General features: G+C 40.4%; 1 protein-coding gene across 1 annotated transcript in view; it reads left to right on the top strand.

Moving 5' to 3' along the window:
* Window positions 1-21,551, top strand: part of Mrpl1 (mitochondrial ribosomal protein L1) — a 58,508-nt gene that overhangs the window by 24,223 nt on the left and 12,734 nt on the right. Inside the window, exons 6-7 of the mRNA XM_036201077.1 lie at window positions 4,070-4,181; window positions 13,501-13,607. Coding sequence (XP_036056970.1) covers window positions 4,070-4,181; window positions 13,501-13,607 — 219 coding nt within the window. The remainder of the gene's footprint in view (window positions 1-4,069; window positions 4,182-13,500; window positions 13,608-21,551) is intronic.

Raw genomic sequence — 21,551 nt, 5'->3', positions numbered from 1 at the left:
TGTGTATGGGATTTATGTCTGCACGTCTCTGTGCATCATGTGCTTGCTGGGATCCCTGGGGGCCAGAGATACGTACAAATAGTTAAGAACTGCCATGTGGTTGCTGGGAATTGAACCCAGGTCTCCTGGAACAGCAACCAGTGCTCTTAAGTGCTGAGCTATCTCTCAGCCTCTACCCATTAGTTTATTATATTTGCACATAATCATTAGGATTATATCATCTCCAAAATAGTAGGCTTTGTAAAAAGAGGAAATTTGTTTTGTACTTTCTTTAGTTTCAAATCTAAGAAAAAGCCACCAAAACTTTTAATCATTGATTACTTCACTCATTTATCTATTTGTTTATTCTTTACTGTTGGCATGAAAGTTTTGTGAATAAAATATACAGGCCAATGTTACTCTGATTTTGAATGTGAAATTTAAAATGAAATCCAATTATTAGTACACACAAATATCTCATTCGTGTTTTAAAAACCAAGTGTGTTGTTCTGTCTGGGAACGACAGTGTCATTTACTTGGTATTTAACCTCCACAGTATGGTGTTTCCTCTGAACCTCTCCTCCCCAGTCCACGGGAAGTGGCAAGGCTGGCTTAGCATGGTAGCTAAGGAGTGAGTAAGTAGCCCACCTTCAAGAAATAATAGCCCGGGGAGCCTTTTTGAAGAGAATAGCATTTTTTAAAGGTAGGAAGAAGCATATAGCTATTTCTAAAAATCACAAAAGGTTTTCCTTAACATTTTCTGGGAGTCCTTCTTCTAAATAAGTTAATTAAATTGCATTATGGATGGGGGTGGACCGTAGAGAGACAGGAAAACTGATTTGAAAAGGTGTCCTATGTTAAATAACCCAATGTTTTGCTTGACTGACTGGGCTTGTTCTTTAGAGCACATACCATCCCATTCCTGTTCTAAATCTGATGGTGGTTTTAACTTTTTTTTAAAGGGCCCTGGAGATGATTTATCCTGGAGCTAATTTGAGTGACCAAGGCCCAGGAAACACAAGAGCTAGGTTACCCCTGACTTTATGTTCCCACACGGAAGTGGTTTTGTTACCATCTAGGGGTCTTGATTGGGTTCTTTTGCTTTGCCAGTTAGAGATTTAAAAGGCAGGAAACCATTTCAAGGGCACCGGGTAGCCGCAGAGACACCTTGAGTGCAGCAAACAGGAGCAGACAGAATCAGCAGCTGAAGGCAGGCTTTTGTCAGGGTGAGGACACACACACAAGGACACTGAGAGAAACTCCACTGAACACAAGGGGCCTCAGGAAGCTGAAGCTTCTCCCCAGGACTGCTTTGAAGAGTCTTCCTCTCTGGCTTTAGGCTTGTGTGTAAACACTTCCTGACCTGGCTTGGACTTGCTGAGCCAGTCCAGCAGGAGGATAGGCCCAGAGCCTTTGTAAATCTGCAATGAAATGTCCAGAGTGAGCTCACTGGGAAGTAGGGATGAACCTTGCTTTAACACAGGTTCTAAGCCCAGTCCAGGTGTGTACCTCATCCTGTCTGGCATTTCATTTTAATTATTTAAAAAGTACTAACGTGATAAAATGTCAATACACTGCTGCAGGTGCTTGGGAGTTTGAGAATAGGACTTGGTCTCTGGAGCCAGAAAACTGACATCCAAACATGTGTGCCACCTTTCATCTGCTTCTTGCCTGACCTGAGTGTCACAGCCTGACATAGTCACTCTTTCAGTTCAGTTCTCAGGTGGTCAGAAGTTCTCACTTCTGAAGGAAGAAGCAATGCAGGAGAATGTGTTGCCCAGCCCTATTGCTGTAAAGGAAACATTGGAACAGAACCAAATACGAACATCTAAATGTGATTTCTGGTATATAAATGTTATAGATACATAATTCTCCTGTAGGAGCTCTAGAGGTGGATGTATCTTTAGAGAGACGGTGCTACTTGGGCAAATTATCTTAACCTAGAATTTTCTTCCTATCAAATGTTTGAAAGCTTCCCATGGTATTTTTAAGGTCTTCATTCAGGTTATGAAGTAAGTTAAGAAGTTTTTTCAAGTAATATCATGGTTGTAGATTCTAAGCACATTTCTGTACATTTATTTACTTACTTATTGCAATACTGGAAATTGAACCCAGGACCTTAAACAGGCTTGGCAAGTGTTCTAAGACTGAGTAATAATACTCTAAGCGCCCATTCCTATATTCCTAAATTAGTACACTGTTTTTCTTAGCTTTTATCTGGAGAGCTGGCTCAGCAGTTAGGAGCACTGGCTGCTCTTGCAGAGGACCCAGTTCAGTTCCCAGCTCCTACATGTGCTTCAGAACCTTCTGGAACTCCAGTTTCAGAGGATCCTATGCCCTTTTCTGGTCTCCATGGGCACCAGGCATGCACGTGGTGCACAGACATACGTGCAAGCAAAACATTCATACTCATAAAAATAAAGATAAAATCTTTTTAAAAAGAAACTGTAAGTTAGCCTATAATTACTGAACTTTGAATAATTTCTAAGATCTTGATTTATTTATTAAATTCATTTCATTTTGAAATGTCACTATATATTTGGCTGAGAGATTTGAAAGTAATGGTTTTTCTTATTTGCAAAAGCATAGTTTCTATCTACAGATTTGTGTTATTCTAAGATGTGTTCCTAAGGTTTATTGTAGCATAGCATTCACAGATAATAAAGGAACATGTTGTAGAAGTAGTTTTAGGGAACCTGTTAATGAAAGCCTTACCAACATTTTTTTTTTTTTTTTTCCAAGACAGGGTTTCTCTGTGTAGCTTTGGAGCCTCTCCTGGAACTCACTCTATAGCCCAGGCTGGCCTCAAACTCACAGAGATCCGCCTGCCTCTGCCTCCTGAGTGCTGGGATTAAAGGTGTGCACCACCACTGCCCGGCTACATCACAATTCCTTAGCATCTCAAAGTTGCCTTTGTTTTCCTGTTCTTGGGGATGGAAATGGTGGTTCTAGAACCACACTGCCTATGTTTGGATGCTGGCGCCTCTCGTAGGAGACACGCACTGACTCCTCACTGAGGCTCCAGGTTCCTCATCTGAAATGTTTAGTCAGTTTTAGTGTTTGACTTGTAGGATTGCTGTGATCACTGGATGAATTAAATGTGTGAAATATGTGCGGAATTCATGACACATGAGAAATTCTCACTTAATATGTCATTTTTAAGAGGAGCATAGAATGTTATTTAAAGATTGAAGAATTTTTAAAATAAAATACTAGTAACAGGAAGATAAAAATCCTACAATATTGCCTAATTTTATCAGAGTTCAATTTTTCTGAATTCGTCAACCATAACCAAGGCTTTGGATGGGTAAGATTTCATGTGAAAATAAATTTTGCTGGAGAAATACTTATACCCTTGCAATATTTTCTTTTAAAGAGGCAATATTTTGTTCAACTTTATTGTCAATTAAATTTTTAAGTGGAGTATAATATAGTGGTACAATAATTATTTTGGGTGCCTGCCTGAATTAATCAACTAATCCTTTAAACTCTGACTACTAATCCTTTTGTTCTGAGAGTGGAAAATAGGGTAAGTCTGATAACTGTGATGAACTTACCCCTGTCCTCTTGCCCTTTGTTGTTAGTTATGGGTAATGAGGGGGTGCTAACTCAGTTCTTTGTGCAAAAAAATGATAGATTTAGTTCTTTAGGTGCACTAAATTTAGAGAGTTAGTGGTTGCTAATGAGTTTGACACCTAGGAGTTATTACTTTTGTATGTGATCTACTGAAAATGTTTACCTCTCCAGTTTTAGTAGACAAGAATTCTGCTGTGGGAGATTTGTGTGAGTTGGATATACATATCAATGTTATGTTCTAGCTTATAACTCCATTTTGTTTAGCATAATCTTATCATAGAATTAAAACCATTAATTGTGTTTAAAAATACATGCAGCTATTTTGAAAATATAACAAGGTGTTTTGTTTCTGATGTTTTTCATAACTGGTGACTGTATTTATTATATAGTTCTGTTTTTGAAGAAAAGTATTCATAATAGTTCTTTTTCAAATCATGCTGAAATCACTTAGATCCAAAAAGGTAGTGTTTTTGTGTGTAATAAAGAGCTGTTTCTGTTTTCCTCTGGTTTTCAGATCTTGGATGATGAGGTTGTTGTGGACTTTTATGTAGCTGTTCCGGAAATAATGACTGAACTTAACCCATTAAGGAAGAAACTGAAAAAAAGATTTCCAAAGGCTACTAGAAGTAAGGGAGAACTTTTGTTATTTCAATATGTTATCAGCATCTTGCTTTATAATTTTGTTTGTAAGAAAGCAAAGATGCTATTATGTTTGTAGACCAAATATTATGCTTAGTATGTGAGATTGGTGTATGTAGATTTTATTTTTTCCTCTTTTGCATTAATATTGTTGTTACAGTATAACGTGAGTACCTACTTACTGATAATATTGTTTGTTTGTTTGAGAGTATAGCCTAGCTGTACATTAATGGAACATAATACCTACTAAGAACATTGTCATCATACCATTTTGTTGACTTTTATACTTCTTTGTCAGTATACTCACTGGAGCATTCAGCATGTACATAAGTGCACATATATGAATGTTTGGCTTATATTCCTCTTAGTAGAATTTTTCTTTATGAATACTTCCTTCTTAAGACATATGATAAGTGTTATAAAATGAGAGATATGAATTGATGAATTCCTAAGGTACTATGGCTATTCAGGGGGGGGTTATTTAAATATAGGTGGGGTAAAAAGCAACATATCATGAATGAAGTGACTTTATTTATTTATTTATTTATTTATTTATTTATTTAAACTTCTTGATTGATTCTTTGGGATTTCACATCATCACCCCAATTCCGCCCACCTTCCAGTGCCCCCACCTCTTCCCCTCACCCCTACAGCTTTGCTCCACAAAAGACAATTAAAAAAGGAAAATCAAACCAAAGCAAGCAAGGAAACCAACAAAAACCTCTGCTCTCTCCTTCCTCCCTCCCTCCAACAGAAGAGGTGACTTTTCAGCTGTTACTAGTAGAATTGGATGAATTGGTTGAGAAATAATATTTCAAGTAGAAAGAATACATAACCACAGAACTAAAGTAGGCTACACGGTGTAGCCTGGCCCCAGGAAGTGTCTGTCAGGGCCTTTCAGCTGTAGAGATGGGACCTCTGCGTTGATATGGAAGTGGACATGGGGAAATGATGTTGGGGTTGGGGGGTCGATTGATGCTAAGTCTTTGAATTAGGAGTTAGCGAGCATGGGCTTATTTTCTTACCATCACGAATCATTTAGATGTTATAAGGTGTGATGTGACATGACCTTTTTTCCAGAGTAGCATAAGAGGTACTGGTTTGCGTTGAAACTCGAGGGAGGGAACAGTTGGGTTGCAATTGCAAGAGGCTAATGCGGGTAATGTTTAAGTTCTGCACGGTGAGAACAGAGTGAAGGGTACAGTGTTACAGATGGATTTTGTGACTAGACAGGAAGGGAGTGGTTGGTGGGGAGAAAGGAAGAGTCTGCTGTGCTGAGGTCTTCACATGAGGCATTTCCCTGACATGTGGTGTCATTAATGAACTGGGCACATTTATGAGCACACCAAGAACAGATTTCCTTTGTTGTAGGTGGTCCTGAATGTCTTGTTTAGATAAGAATTGTTTTCTATAAGGTATTGTAAATAGAGCAAGATCTTAAAGTTTGTTTTGGTAAATTGCTTTTTTCAAATTTCAACTCAAGTAAAGCTTAAAAATCTTAACTAAAATTCTTTATACATATTAGCCACTAAGATATCTAGTCATGCTCTGACTAAAAATGATTCAAATGGACTCCAGTTCTTTGAGTATAATGTGGCTTTGTTACTTTCCTAGACTTCATTAAGTCACACCTTATTAAGGTGGGCAGGGACTTGGCGTTTTTCACAGAGCTTCCATTGCAGCTGTCTTTGTTGTTATGGAATCAGACTCACATTTTCCTGTCAGGCCTGAAACTGAATATTATTGAGGGAAAAAGCAGATTGCAGTCAAACTCTAAAAAAATGCCGAATTAGTATTTATTTCTAATTAGCTCTAGTTGCAGACAGCGGCCCTGATGGAGGCGGTGAAGGGGAGAGTCACGGCACCCATGCCCTCTGGGCCGCCGCTGTCCCACTCAGCTGGTTCTCAGGCACCACCTGCCGACTCCACCACTCTGTTCCTACAACCCCCTAGACGGCTCCATTTCCGGGATTCTTGTCATGAGCATGACTGCTGCTGTTGTTTAGTCTAGAAAGTTCTTCCATTATCATTGCTGCTTTGTTTTCTTTTTTAATTCCAGAGGTTTTCAATAACTTCTTTATTCCAAATAGCAACGTTCCTGTTAGGATTTTTATTTTTTTCAGTGGGATTTACTTTATTTCTACTTTCATAATGAGCCATACCTTCCACTGACCGTGTGTGTCTGTGTGTGTGTGTGTGTCTGTGTCTGTGTCCTAAACTGTGTGCTTACCAAGGCACCTGGAAGAATGATAGTGTTCCCTTTTCTTAACATTGTCTTTGCACCCCTGCAGGGTCTGCCCAATAGAACTAGTAAAACATTTGTGTTCTGTAAGCATGAAAACAAACGATTAGCCTATCAGAATGTTCAAACAGAACACACCAGATGTACATGAGAACAGACAAGCTTGTATTACGCATTTTTAGAGCTTGTTCAGACCCTTGTTTCAGAATTCTTGATTCCCTTTAGATCCAACAGAACTCGCTGAGGTGGATGAGAAGTCCTGAAGCTGGAGTAGAACCAGCCGCCGCCACTGAGCTCACGGCTCCCATTGTCTCCGGTCACTTGCAGGACTGAGAATGACCATCTCGGCTAGATCCAATGTGCACACTTCACAGCGTGCTTTGTCTTAACTTCTCACATAGCTCTCAGCAGTTTTACTTTTTCAAGTTCCCATTTGGCTTGTTTTCCAAGTACTTCTTTTTTGTTTCATGAAATATATTTAAAATTTGCTTGAAAGAAATTTGGCTTCATTTTGCTAATTATTGCTCCTTCACCTCTTCAAGAGTTCTCTATCAATGTAGACGTGTTTTCTTTAGTGTGTGTGTGTTTATGTCTATTCAGGTGCACATGCATTCATGAGGAAGCCTGAGGTTGATGTTGGGTGTTTTCCTCAGTCTCTCTCTACCGTCTCTCACTGAGCCTGGTTAGGCTGGCTGGGCAGTGAGCTCCAGGGATCCTCCCGTCTTCTTCCTTTAAAGAGGTTGTCTTAGGTTTTCTATTGCTGTGAAGAGACACCACGACCATGGCAAGTCTTATAAAGGAAACCATTTAATGTGGTGGCTCACTTACAGTTCAGAGGTTCAATCTTTTATCATTGTAGCAGGAAGCAAGGCAGCATATAGGCAGATGTGGTGCTGGAGAAGGAGCTGTGAGTTTTTTCACCTTGACTCACAGGCAACAAGAAGTGGTCTGAGACACTGCATGTGGCTTGAACATATATGAGATCTCAAAGCCCGCCTCCACAGTGACACACTTCCTTTAACAAAGCCACACCTCCTAAGAGTGCCACTACCTTTGGGGGCCATTTTATTTCAAACTACCACATTCCACTACTTGGCCCCCAAAGGCTTGTAGCTATATCATAATGCAAAAATGTATTTAGTCCAACTTCAAAAGTCCTCTTAGTCTATCACAGTCTCAACCATGTTTAAAAGTCCAAGGTTCAAAGTCTCTTCTGATATTCATGCAATTTCTTAACTGTAATCCCCTATAAAATCAAAATAAAAAAAACAGATCCAACATGTAATGGCACAGGATATACATTACCATTCCAAAATGTAGAGAAAGGAGCATAGTGAGAAAATACTGGACCAAAGCAAGGCTAAAAACCAGCTAGGAAAACGCTAAACTCTGCATCTGTATGTCTGACTCTAAGTGCTCTCAGATCTTCAATTCCTTTCACCTTTGTTGACTACAACATATTTCTTTCTCTGTGCTGGTTCCACTCCCTGTTAGCAGCTTTCCTTGGCAGATATCCCACAGCTCTGACATCTCCTACATCTTGGGGTCTCCAAGGCAATCCAGGCTTCAACTTCATAGCTTTGTGCAGTGGCCTCTCTAGGCCTCCATTCAGGGACACGCCTGACACATGGCTGGCCTCAGTGGCTTTATTCCATAGCCCCTTTCTTCTATCCTTAACTCTAAAGCCAGAAGCAAGTGCCTGAAGCTGCCAAGTTCTGCTCCTTGCTGGGGCTGGAACATGGCCCCCTCATTCAATTACATCTTGACTAGTTTTCTGTTTTCCATGGTTTCCTTCACTGCCTAAGCGTGACTGTCCTAGATCTTGCTCTGTAGACCAGGCTGGCCTCAAACTCAGAAATCTACCAGCCTCTATCTTTGGAGTGCTGGGATTAAAGGTGTGTATCATCATACCTGGCTCCAAGCTTTTCTTTAATTCCTTTTCACAAATTGGAAGCTTAGCTGGCTTGGGATCTTGCCCTGAGGTCACCACTCCCTTTATTCTGTTTCTTAATCTGTTTATCTCTTTGAACACAGGACTTAGCTTCATTCTACTTCCTGGTGCTTTTTCTCCTCAAATTTTACATTTTGTAATATTTACCCTGCTCAGCTTGGTCCTTTTCATTACAAATCTTCATTGGAGTTAATACTTATAACCATACAGCAGAGCCTGTACTAGGCTGTTTTGAGATTTCCATCAATAGAATTAATCCAAATCTCTTCACTTTAGCCTCAGGCAGACTCTTTAGACAAGGGCAAAAGCAGCCACTTTCTTCCCCAAAATATTACAAGAAAGATCTCTAGGCAACATACAAAAATTCTTTTCCTCTGAAACCTCTTGAGCCAGCCTCCCACAGTTCAAATCATTATCAGCACCACAGTCTTCCATGCTCCTGTTATTATGGCACATTAAGCAGTGCGTAAAGCATTCCACTGCTTTCCTAGCCCAGAGTACCAAAGTCCCAATTTCTCCAAACAAAAACATGGACTGGCCTATCACAGCAATACCCAGTCCCTCCCACCAATTTCTGTGTTAGTTAGGGTTTTCATTGCTGTGAAGAGACACGGTGACCACAGCTGCTCCCATTTAATTGGGGGTGGCTTACAGTTTCAGAGGTTTAGTCCATTATCATGGTGGGAAACAAGGCAGCATGCAGGCAGACATGGATCTAGAAAAGGAGTTGAGAGTTCTTTTATCTTGACTCACAGGCAATAGGAAGTGGTCTAAGACACTAGGTGTGGCTTTAGTGTATATGAGACTCACAATGACATACTTCCTCTTTCAAGACCACACCTACTCCAACAATGCCACACCTCCTAATAGTGCCATTTCCTTTGGGATCCATTTTTTTTTCCCAAACCACCAGAGGTGGTTGAATCAGACGTAAGACTCATAAATGCTAAAATTAATGAAAATTTAAAGTACTGTTCAGGTCTTGAAATAGCATTTTCTGCTTCCAAGTATTGCTTCTGTTACTGAAATTGAACTCTTAGGTTATATGAGGAAAAATGCAAAAACAATTTTCAATCCCCCCATTCTAGTTTAAATGCTATTGGTATATGAAAAAAATCCATTACTGATTAAGTACTATTATAATAATAGATTAATCATGAGTGTCTTATGGATAATCCTGATGTTAACTTTGTTTCCTTTATGTCAGCCATAGGATCTGCTGTGCTGTTTCTCACATAAGTACATACTGAGTTCTTTCTTTACTTTCTTGGGTCTTGGATTGATTTATTTTTTGTGTCTGTCTCCAAGGTTCTTTATTGCCCCCCTTTCTTATTCAGATACCATTTGAACAGGCCAACCATGACCATCCAGTGGAAAGCATTCCTCTCAACTTTCCATTATCTATAGTTTTTGTTATCGAGTCTCTGTATTCTTTATAGGACTTACCACACATAGCAGCAGCAGCAGCAGCAGCAGCAGCAGCAGCAGCAGCAGCAGCAGCTTCTTTTCCTTTTTTTCTTTAGTATGTGTTCAATTTCTGCTATTAGAAGAAAGATACCTTCATCTTATCTGTTTCTATTGTCTTGTGACCTAGCATGGTATCTGGCTCAGGATAGTCACTCTACAAATGTTTGTGCAACTAATGACCATTTAATGCAGGATTCAGTTGAAAGAAGCTACAGAGTTAATAACTCCACTGAACCATGGGTTAAGTATAATTTATACATTTAAATATAATTGTGTTTATACTAATTGAGCACCTGGTTGTGCCCACTGGATGTGTGATGGCTTTTAACAAGGAGGGAAAGTCTTTGATGTCTTGGAACCAGGCGCTTTACTTTCGGCAATTAGAAAAACCAGCTGAACATCAGCACTTCACCACACCCAGATTTGTCTAGTCTAATAGAGAGCACTTCCCTGCCATTCAAGCCTTGCTTTGGTTGAGCCGCCCTGTTGGCCAATTAGTTCTGCAGTGCTTGGTTGCCTCCACTTCCTAACCAAGTACCAGTCTCCTTCCAGCCTCCTCTCACAGTTATCCACGATGGTGCTCACGGTTCCAGCCACAGAGCGTCGCCTCCCCAGACTCAACGCCAGTCTGCATCTGCACAGTCTCCTAACACTCGAGCACGTTCAGTTGTAACTAGCTTCCTTCCTTCCTTCCTTCCTCCCTTCCTTCCTTCCTTCCTTCCTTCCTTCCTTCCTTCCTTCCTTCCTCCCTCCCTCCCTCCCTCCCTCCCTCCCTCTCTTCCTTCCTTGCTTTTTTGTTTTCCTGGTAAAGGATAAAAAAGATATACTAGCCGGGCAGTGGTGGCGCACGCCTTTAATCCCAGCACTTGGGAGGGAGAGCCAGGCGGATTTCTGTGAGTTCAAGGCCAGCCTGGTCTATAGAGCAAGATCCAGGAAAGGCACAAAACTACACAGAGAAACCCTGTCTCGAAACAAACAGACAGACAAACAGACACACTAGACTGACAGGCTGAAGTGGGCTTATTATGGCAGCAGTAGAGAGTGTTAGAGGGAGAGAAAGGCAAGGAGGAAAATAGAAGAGTGTAAAGCACAGAAAGAAAGTGGAGGTCAGGGCCTTAATCGAACTCTGTAACAAGGAAGTGCAGGCGACAGGCTACTGAGGACCATTGATTCTTATTGACAAAATGGGTTTCATGCCAACAAATGCCCAGTCATTTCTTTTGATATATAAGCAGTGCTTAGCACAAACTGGATCTAAAAAAGTTCATAGTGAGCGTAGACCAACTTCCTAAGAATCCTAAAAGTGGCTAGTCATTTACACAATTGCTTTAGGAGAACTTACTATGCTTCCATATGCCAATTCTACCATTATGATCCCTTTGTGATACAAGTGGGTAATTACTGAGTGCCAACCATGTTCTGAAAATTGAAAGACTAAAAGGCAGTTTACATTTGTTTGTTTGTTTGGTTTCGAGGCAGCATTTCTTTGTGTAGTGCTGACTTTCCTAGATCTCGCTTCTGTAAACTAAGTTGGCCTTGAACTCACAGAGACCCACCTGCCTCTGCCTCAACAATGCTGAGATTCAAGGTGTGGCACCGCCGTCCAGCTGATGGTTCACTATTGACAGAAGAGACAGAGAAGAATAAAGCTAAGTGTTACAGTGCTGTGCGTATCGGCAAATACAGAGCATGCTTATGAGAATAAGTAACTGCTTCCTAGAATCAAATTAAAGAAGATAGCAGTTGAGACATGAACTGTGAATGCCTAACGTGTGGACTATTTTCTAAGCAGAAGAAATGGTTTCATTAATATAGAAGAAAAAGGCAAGCAAGAGTGAGTGTATTCAGGAAGTTTTAAGCCACTTTCTGTCATGTGGATGTGGAGTGTTATCAGATAGTGGTAGTTAATGGGGTTAGACAGTGATAGGCAGTGGGCCAATCAATGGGGTCTTTTTGTGCCATTCCACAGAGATTAGATTTTATCCTCTTTGTAGCTGAGAACCATTGAAAACCTAATTCAGAATCACGAGATATGGTTTTCTTATTAGAATGAATACTCTGTGGGCATCTAAGTCGTAGGGTGGATGTGAAGGTATAGAAGCTTAAACAGAATACTGCAGAGGCTGTTGGAGTAGTTCAGATAACAGAGGAAGGTCACTTGGGCAACAGCAGTGAAGACAGAAACAGGTTCTTGAGGGATGTCCGAAGAGGTGGAATCAACAACTTCCGATTCAATAGGAAGTGTAAAGGCATCTGGAATGATTCTCTAATTTGGGTCATTTGAAGTAGAGTGAATATTGTTTTAAAGACAGATACATAGGAAGTAAATGAGACGTGACAGTTATCACAACATAAGATGGCAGAGGAAAAGAGATTAGCTGATAAGTATTGTGTATTAACATGAAGTAGTTTATGATTTTAAAAAAGGTGATCATTGTAATCTCCAGAGCATGTGTAAAAGGTGTATTGTATAGCTTAAATCTAAATATGGAATAAAAGAGACGTGATTTTTGCTTGTTGAAAACAAAGAACAGGTGTATAAGAGGAACAAAGGAACAAAGATGAGGAGATAGTGGAAAGCACATCCCTTTCTAGTTCCAGCCAAGAAGCTATCCCCAATTAACAGAGGAAGTAAGAGTTTGTCCAAGGGAGTCTCCCTGGGTATACAAACCACACTTCAGGGCAGGCCCCATGCCCAGCAGTAAAATGAACTCAAAGGTATTTTTCTTCCCATCGTACTGCTCTTTTTCCTTTTTTAAACTTACTGATTTTTTTGATTGTCTGTTATGGTTTCCAATTTTGTGTGTGTGTGTGTGTGTGTGCACGCGCATGTGTTTCTTCTGCTATTTCTTAGTTTCTTTTTTCGTCTGTTTGTTAGTTTGTTCATTTGTTTTTATCCTTGTTCGTCTGTTTTTATTTGCCTGTTTGGTTGTTTTTTTTTTTGGTGGGAGGAGTTTGAAGAATGGGGAGGTGGGAGGGATCTGGGAAGAGATGAGAAAGAAGAAACCTTGATCAGAATATATTGTGTGAAAATTACCTCACTTTTCAATAAATTTTTTTTTAAAAATATGGTATACTTTAACATTTCATACTAAAACTTTTTAAAACTGTGTTTGTGTGTTTGTGTGTGCATGATAGAGGGCAGGCTTGTGTGCATGTGCAGAGGTCAGGGTCAGTTCTGGGGAGTTGGTTCTTCCCAGCTGGACTGAGACTTGACCTCCAGACCCCATGGTTGTTGGCACAGAAGTCTGTTGTTTGCAGGCTGCTGCTGGGCTGACAGCGCCATTATTCTTGCTGATTTTGGAGTTCCTTGCTCTGCGTCCTCTCCATGTGTTAGCACATCCATTGTAGCTTCTTCAAAGCCAATAAGAAAGAGAATTTCCTTCAGAAGAGGCATTGTAGTGTTCTCTGATGCGGTTTTGTGCACATCATTCTGTCTCTTGGTTGAAAGAAGGTTGCAGGCCTCATCCGCATCCAGTGGGAAGAGATCACCCAAGAAAAGGGGACCAGAGCAACACCCTGGTGTCTGTGTGCCACAGCTTAGTTGCTGGTTTTTCACATGGGACTCATGTTTATTTCAGTCATTAATTTTAATAATTGTTTAGATGCTGTAATCATTTTGGATTTTTCTGATTTTTCTAACCAGATTCCATTGGTCGTGACATCCCCAAAATGCTTGAACTATTTAAAACTGGACATGAAATTATGGTAGATGAAGAAAGGCCGAATTTTCTCAGCACCAAAATAGCAACAGTGAGTTATAGTTGCGTCTCTTTGTTCAGATGCCCCATAAATAGCACTCCTGACATTTCAACTTGCCTTTGAGCTGTCATCAAATACGCATGTAAAGAACCGTATTCTGTAAGTTGAGCTTACCGTCTTTAATGATACTTGAGGGTGGGTGTCTTCCTCCAGAGCCCGCTGTAGCACAGATGCATGCATGCTCACATGTGTTTGTTTATACACACAAACACACACACACACACACACACACACACACACACACACACAAAATGTAAAAACTTAAGAGAACTTCTTCCTGTGTTATGTGCTGCTCACTGGCATTTACTTGCTTTTTGCCTAATTTGTCTGTTCTAACATACAAGTTTTTTTGTCATTTAACATTTAAGTTTTTTCAGAGTTATAAGGCTTGAATGTTATATATCCTTATATATTGCTGAGCATATATATATTTAACATAATATATATATATATATACACCACATAATGGATTAATTTGCCTTATTTCAACTAATTGTGTCTGGTATTTTACACAATTACGGAACATTCTGGATGTCAGTCTCAAATACCATTTTTAGGGCATTAATATAGGTGTGTTAGAGTTATAGAGCTGTGTTTTTAAATAAATAAGCATTTGGAACATTAGAGTTATTATTATGTTATTTGCAACTGTTCTTTGTACTGAAGAATCTGTAAAGGAATAGTAGTATTTTATTGATAACAAAATTTAATGCCTTCCAAGTGTCTGGTGCTATTCTAAATGATTTTGCTTGTTAAATCTTCTTGTTGAGGTTTTGTTTGTTTGTTTGTTTGTTTGTTTGTTTTCATTTTTTTTTCCTTTAGAGACAGGGTTTCTCTGTGTAGTTTTGGTGCCTGTCCTGGATCTTGCTCTGTAGACCAGGCTGGGTCTGCCTCCCGAGTGCTGGGATTAAAGGCATGCTCCACCGCTGCCCTCCTCTTATTGAGTTTTATTTCTAATAATTTTTCAATTTTTTGAGATTATAATATAATTTCATAATTTTCCCTTTCCTTTTCCTCCCTGAAGCCTGCACATGTACTACTTTCAACTCTCTACTCTCTTCCAAATTCATGGCCTGTGTGTGTGTGTGTGTGTGTGTGTGTGTGTGTGTGTGTGTGTGTGTACATGCATGTGTATGCACTAGTGCATACAAATGCATGAGTGCATGTATATTCCTAAATATATAAGTACAACCTGCTCAGTCCATATGATGTTACTTATATGTATATGTTTCCAGGGCTGACTATTTGGTTATTGAGTAATCAGTTGGTGTGCTCTTCTCTGGGGAAGACTGTTTCTCCCACCCTTAGCATTAATTGCCTGTAGTTCTTTGTATAGTATGAAGGCTTCATGAGCTTTTCCCATTCCACGCTAGCATGTCTATTGATGTCATCCTTTTTCAGGTCATGTTTAGGCAGCCATGTTGGTGAGACTTCACAGGTATATAGCTCCTCTGACATTTCTAGGAGACACAGTCTCACAGCAAACTTCCTGTGCCTCTGGCTCTTACGATCCTTCACCCCATATTCTGCAATGATTCCTGAGCCTCAGGTTCAGGGATTGTGTTGTCCATGTGTCAGATAGAACTCAAGCACAGAAGAGGTAAAACTATCACCTCCATTTTATAGATGAAAGTTCAGAAGGCCACAAGGTTGAAAACCTTTTCAAGGTCTCATAGCTAAAATGAGGGAAATAAATAGTTATTTGAACATTAGCTTGTGAGCTCTGTACTCTGTACTTTGCTCACAGGGTTAGCATAATTTGAATAGCTGTTAGGTTTTCTTTTTCTCCTCTTGTTTACTCTAAGGAGGAATTTCACATCCTAGCCAATAGTTGGTAGTCCAAGCTAAGTGAACCACGGCCGCTGTAGATTATCTAGACAAGGCACTCTACCTGTTTACAGTGGGAACACTTGCCTTAGAAAGGAAGCAGAGCAGATCTGTGCAGCCATTGGTAAGTCCCGATTGTCACATTATCTTCAAGGCTCAGCTCTCATTGCGTGGCCTGAGCTCTGCTAGACTCTGATGTTGAAATTTCATGGTTCCCAAAGGCCCTTGGCAGTGCTTCCTGTTTCTTAAGGTTGATAGTGTTGTAATCCAAACACAAACAAACAGGAGCCCAGATGCAAAACTCCAGAGACTCTGGGCTGCAGTGACGTGTCTGATACTTGGCATGCTGTGTAAGGGTGTAAGGCAGACTTAGGCAAGTTTCTCAATGTTGTGTTTCAATGTCCTTGTCTGTATAGTATAATAATGTCTATTAACGTACAATTTTAAAATGGTAGCATCCATTACCACTGTTGTTATTGTTTGTCTTTGAGGATAATAAAATAGCCTTAAAACCTCTTCCTAGCTGGATTAAATCTGCTTTCTTCTTAGGATGTATTTTCAGTATATTCTGTAGTTAACAGTTTAATAGTTCTAAAGTGTAAGAAACTATAGTGTCTCATTCTTTTCTTTTCTTTCTTGAGATAACATAGTGATTAAAATATGGGCCCTGAATTAGACTGTGAGATTCTTTTGGAAGCTTTTTGTCACGCTTAGAAAAAAAATAGATGTGTTTAAAGAAAATCTGCTAAATACTGCTGAAATGCTTTGATACAGTGGAAGATTAGTGGAGTGATTTTAGACTCATATTGTTGTGCTTCAAATCTCATTTCATGCTTTTGATGTAACAGTAGCACCTGTATTTTGTTGCATTCTGGGCCTTTGTTTTTTCCTTATTTCCTGTTCTCTGTATACAAAATGATAGTTATGGTTAAGTTCTACTTTGGCTAGGAAGTAGTAAATGTGATAATAACAATAGCTAGGTAGCAGAATACTTCTGGCTAAGGTGGAATAACAGAGACATGATTTACCTTTCTACCTAAAACAGGGAGAAGTATCTGGAAATCAAAACTAGACAAAGAATACTATAATGTAATATCATTTATGATTATAGACATAAAATTTAACCCACATTTAACAAATATTTTGACCGCCTATGTCCATTTTCTATTACTGTAGCAGAATGCCTAAAACCAGGTGATATAAAAAATGTAGAGGTTTTTGTCAGTGTATGGTTCTGGAGGTGGCAAAGTCCAAGAGTATGGTCTTGGTATGTGGGGAGAACTTCATGCTACATCATGTCATAGCAGAAGAATGGAAGGCTATACAAGCTGTGCTGGAGGCAAGACAGGAGAAGGTGCCTTGCCTTATAACAACATGTTGTCTGGAGAATGAATCTACCCTTACCCTGTAAGACAATTACCTCTCTTAACCTACCTTCACAGGACCCACTGCCCAGCACTGACACAGGGGCAATCAAATTTCTACATGAGTTTTGGAGGGGACTAACCCTGTTTAAACTATGGGAGTGACCAAACAGCTATTTTAGGAATTCAAGATTGGCTTAACATTTAATAGTTAGTCTAGTTCAGTATATTAATGAACTGAAACCCATCATTTCATAGATATTGCATGTGCTTTGAAATGAGGATGGATGTTGATTTATTGCAGACAAATATCCAACTGTTTTTGGTGACTTTTCTTGGAAAAAGTATTTTTTTCAAGTGTTTTAAATTGATTGAAAATCAGTTGTTCACATACTTCTCTTATATGTTTTTTGATTATGGATTGTAAAAAATATTTGAAGTCATGTCTGGTAAATCCTGAATACATAAAAGCCTTCCTAAGCTCTTTAAACTACCCAGTATCTTTACATTGGAAGAATATTTTGTCGTGATATATTGTGTACCCTAATAAACTTGCCTGAGGATCAAAGGACAGAGCCAGCCACTAGATTAGACATAAAGGTCAGGCAGTGGTGGCACGCACCCTTAATCCTATCACTCAGACAGATCTCCGTGAGTTTAAGGCCACACTGGAACCAGAGCCAGGCAGTGGTGGCACATGCCTTTAATCCCAGGACGTGATGGCTGGGCAGAGAAAGGCATATATGGTGTGAGGAAATAGGAACTCACTTTCTTTAGGCTGAAGATTTCATAGAAGTAAGAACTAGTGGCTGGCTGTTCTGCTTCTCTGATCTTTCAGCTTTCACCCTGATATCTGGCTGTGGGTTTTTTGTTACAAGACCATCTAAGATTCGAACAACAATATTTGAACACTTAAAAGAGATAGGGCAGATGATGAACATGGCAGGATGGTCGTCATTTTTTTTATAAAGATTTATTTATGTATTATGTATACAGCATGTATGACTGCAGGCCAGAAGAGGGCACCAGATCTCATTACAGATGGTTGTGAGCCACCATGTGGTTGCTGGGAATTGAACTCAGGACCTCTGGAAGAGCAGTCAGTGCTCTTAACCTCTGAGCCATCTCTCCAGCCCGATGGTCGTCATCTTTAGTCACAGAACAATGTGAATTAAAACACAAGGAGCAAGCACTACACATCTACTGGATGGATAAAGCTCCCCCCATACCCACAGCAGGTGTTGGTGATGACATAATGGACCGACCACTTACACACTGTTTGTGGGGAAATTCCGTTTTTTAAGTGATGCAGCCTCATTGGCAAGCAATTTGGCGACTTGTGACAACGCTGAACTTGCTCCTACCACTTCACTCTGCTGTTCCACTTCAGCCAGTATTCAGGAGAAATGGAAACATGTTTAAACAGAGATTTTGAAACAGATGTGTTTACAGTATCTCTAAATTGGAAACATTTTAATGTCCATGACAGGACACATATAAACAAAAGCAATAAATAAACTCCATATATGCTAATGTATGCTGAGTGAAAGAAGCAGGAACGGGGGAGTTCATATTGTATGATTCTATTTATATAAAATTCTAGCAAATGTTAGCTAACTTATTTGGTAGAAAAAATGACTAGTGGTTGTCTTGGGGACAGATGGGTGAGGAGGAGCAGGAAGTGGGAATTACAAAGCCACATAATGAATTTTGGAAGCAATTAATTATCTTGACTAGTGGTGGTTCCATGAATGTAAATGTATATCAAAACTAAACTGTATACTTTAAGAATGTGTGTCACATTCTTGAAGAGAATGGCTCAGTGGTTAGAGACACGCTGTTCTTCCAGAGGATTTAAGTTTGGTTCTCAGCATCCATATAGGGTGACACGCACCTGCCTCCACCTCCCTGGATTGCCCCTTTCTGGCCTTCTTAGGCCCCTGCACATCCATCCACATCCATCCATACACATAAAAAAATAAAATAAATCTTTAAAAACAGTGTTGTATGTGTCTATGCATGTGCCTGAGCACATGTATGTGCACCATGTGAATGGAAGCACCTGTAGGGCCAGAAGATCTCCAGTGGAATTATAGGCAATTATGACCCAGTATGTGGGAACCAAACTCAAGTCCTCTGCGAGGACAGTAAATCCTCCCAGTTGCTTGCCCATCTCTCCAGTCCTATGCTGGATAGTTTTATGTCACCTTGACACAAGCTACAGTTATCTGAAAGGAGGGAACCTCAATTCAGAAAATGCCTCCATGAGATCCTGCTGTAGGACATTTTCTTAATTAGTGATTGATGGGGGAGGGCCCATCCATTGTGGCTTTTGACCTTAGTAAACATTTTGGGGAAAACAGTGGACTTCCGATGGCATGCAGAGCATTTGAATATATATTTGTATATTCCTCTTGACTAAGTGGTTGTGTTAGTCATGACTCAGAGATTCATGGCTCATTCATCAATTTGCTGAATATTGCATGACTACTGTATATCAGGTGTATACATAGTAGAGGTAAATCCATCAGTAAAATAGGTAAAAACAAAACAAAACAAAACCACAAAACTGTCTTGATGGTATGTATGAACCCTGATTGTAATTCTCACATGCTTATCCCATATATATGGAATGTGTGAACCCTGACCATAGCCCTCATGTGCGTATCCCATATGTATGGAATGTATGAACCCTGACCATAGCCCTCATGTGCATCTCTCATATGTATGGAATGTGTGAACCCTGACCATAGCCCTCATGTGCATCTCTCATATGTATGGAATGTGTGAACCTTGACCATAGCCCTCATGTGCTTATCCCATATATATGGAATGTGTGAACCTTGACCATAGCCCTCATGTGTGTATCCCATATGTATGGAATGTGTATAGCCCTCATGTGTGTATCCCATATGTATGGAATGTATGAACCCTGACCATAGCCCTCATGTGCTTATCCCATATATATGGAATGTATGAACCCTGACCATAGCCCTCATGTGCATATCCCATATATATGGAATGTATGAACCCTGACCATAGCCCTCATGTGCATCTCTCATATGTATGGAATGCTGAGAGGTCCCTCTTCCTTACCCCTCTACCCCTGTTCCTTGTCTTGGTTCCCAGGATGGATAGTAAGGCCTCATCCTCTGGCTCAGAGGAGACCAAAAGAAGTTTGGTTTAATGTTAATAGTATATATAGTAAGGCATCCGACTACTTTTACACTGGCTGCCTTTGTATTTTGAACATTTATAGTAACTTTACTCTGTTTTCATCTCCAGAAAAGAGATAGTTACTCATCTCTAATACTCTGAGAATTATTTGACATATCAGCCACAGATTCCCCTGTCCTCCCTCCTCTTGCCCCCCCCCCCCCAATCCACCCCCCATTCCCACCTCCTCCAGGTCAAGAACTCCCCTGGGGATTCAGCTCAGCCTGGTAGATTCAGTTGAGGCAGGTCCAGTCCCCTCCTCCCTTCACCCAGGCTGAGCAAAGTGTCCCTGCATAGGCCCCAGGCTCCAAAAAGCCAGCTCATGCACTAAGGACAGGTCCTGGTCCCACTGCCTGGGGGCCTCCCAAACAGTGCTAGAGAGGTCCCCAGAAATCCACAATGATACATCCACTGTAGACTACTGGTAATGGTTGAGAGAAAGCCCGAGCTGACCTAGTCTGGTGATCAGATGGCCAAACACCCTGACTGTCGTGCTGGAACTCTCATCCAATGACTGATGGAAGTGGATGCAGGGATCCAAGGCCAGGCAGAGCTCCAGGAGTCCAGTCAGCGTGAGAGGGGAGGGATTGTATGAGCGAGAGATGTTGAGACCATGACTGGAAAAAGCACAGGGACAAATAACCATACTAGTTGAAACACATGAACTATGACCCAATAGCCGAGGAGCCCCCATGGAACTGGACCAGGCCCTCTGGATCAGTTTTTTCCACTTTTAATAACCTTTTGAATTTTTGTTTTCTTATTATCTTTCTCCTTTTTTTTTTTTTTTTTTTTTTTTTGTTGTTGTTGTGGTTGTTTTTCGAGACAAGGTTTCCCTTTGTAGCTTTGCTCCTTTCCTGGAACTCACTTGGTAGCCCAGGCTGGTCTCGAACTCACAGAGATCCTCGCCTGGCTCTGCCTCCCGAGTGCTGGGATTAAAGGCGTGTGCCACCACCTCCCGGCCTACTTTTTTTTTTTTTTTTCTATACTGTTCCCTGTGTTTTGATTGTCTAACAGCATGCCAGGAGGACCAAAAAGAATTAAATTTGTGGGGAAGTGCATATGAAGTAATATAAAGTTTGTATTACTTCATAGTTATCTTGCCTCTTGGTACCATGCTGTTTAACCAGCTTTGATTACAATAATACCATGTGTGTTTATTCCTGTAGCTATTGTACTTTTCCCATGGTTCTTAGATCACTAGACAGACTCCTGCTAGTGTTCTGTGAGATCAAGCTAAGTCAGGGGTCTAGGAGATGACTCAGGTGGTAAATGTTTGTTGTGTAAGCATGATGACCTGGGTTCAGATCCCCAGTACCCATGGAAAAGCCTGACATAGTGGTACGATGATAGTGCCTGTAATCCTAGCACTGGGGAGCTGGAGACTGGGGGATCCTAAGGCTCTGGCTTCCTACTCTTGCCAAATTGTTGAGCTCCAGGTTCAGTAAGAGACTGTTTCAAAAATAAGGTGGAACATGATTAAAAGAGACGCCCAACACTGACCTCTGGCCTCCACACATGGGCCCCT

Source organism: Onychomys torridus, chromosome 10 (genome assembly GCF_903995425.1).
Source record: "Onychomys torridus chromosome 10, mOncTor1.1, whole genome shotgun sequence".
In the NCBI taxonomy this organism is placed as follows: Eukaryota; Metazoa; Chordata; class Mammalia; order Rodentia; family Cricetidae; genus Onychomys; species Onychomys torridus.
This window is presented reverse-complemented; position numbering and strand designations above follow the sequence as displayed.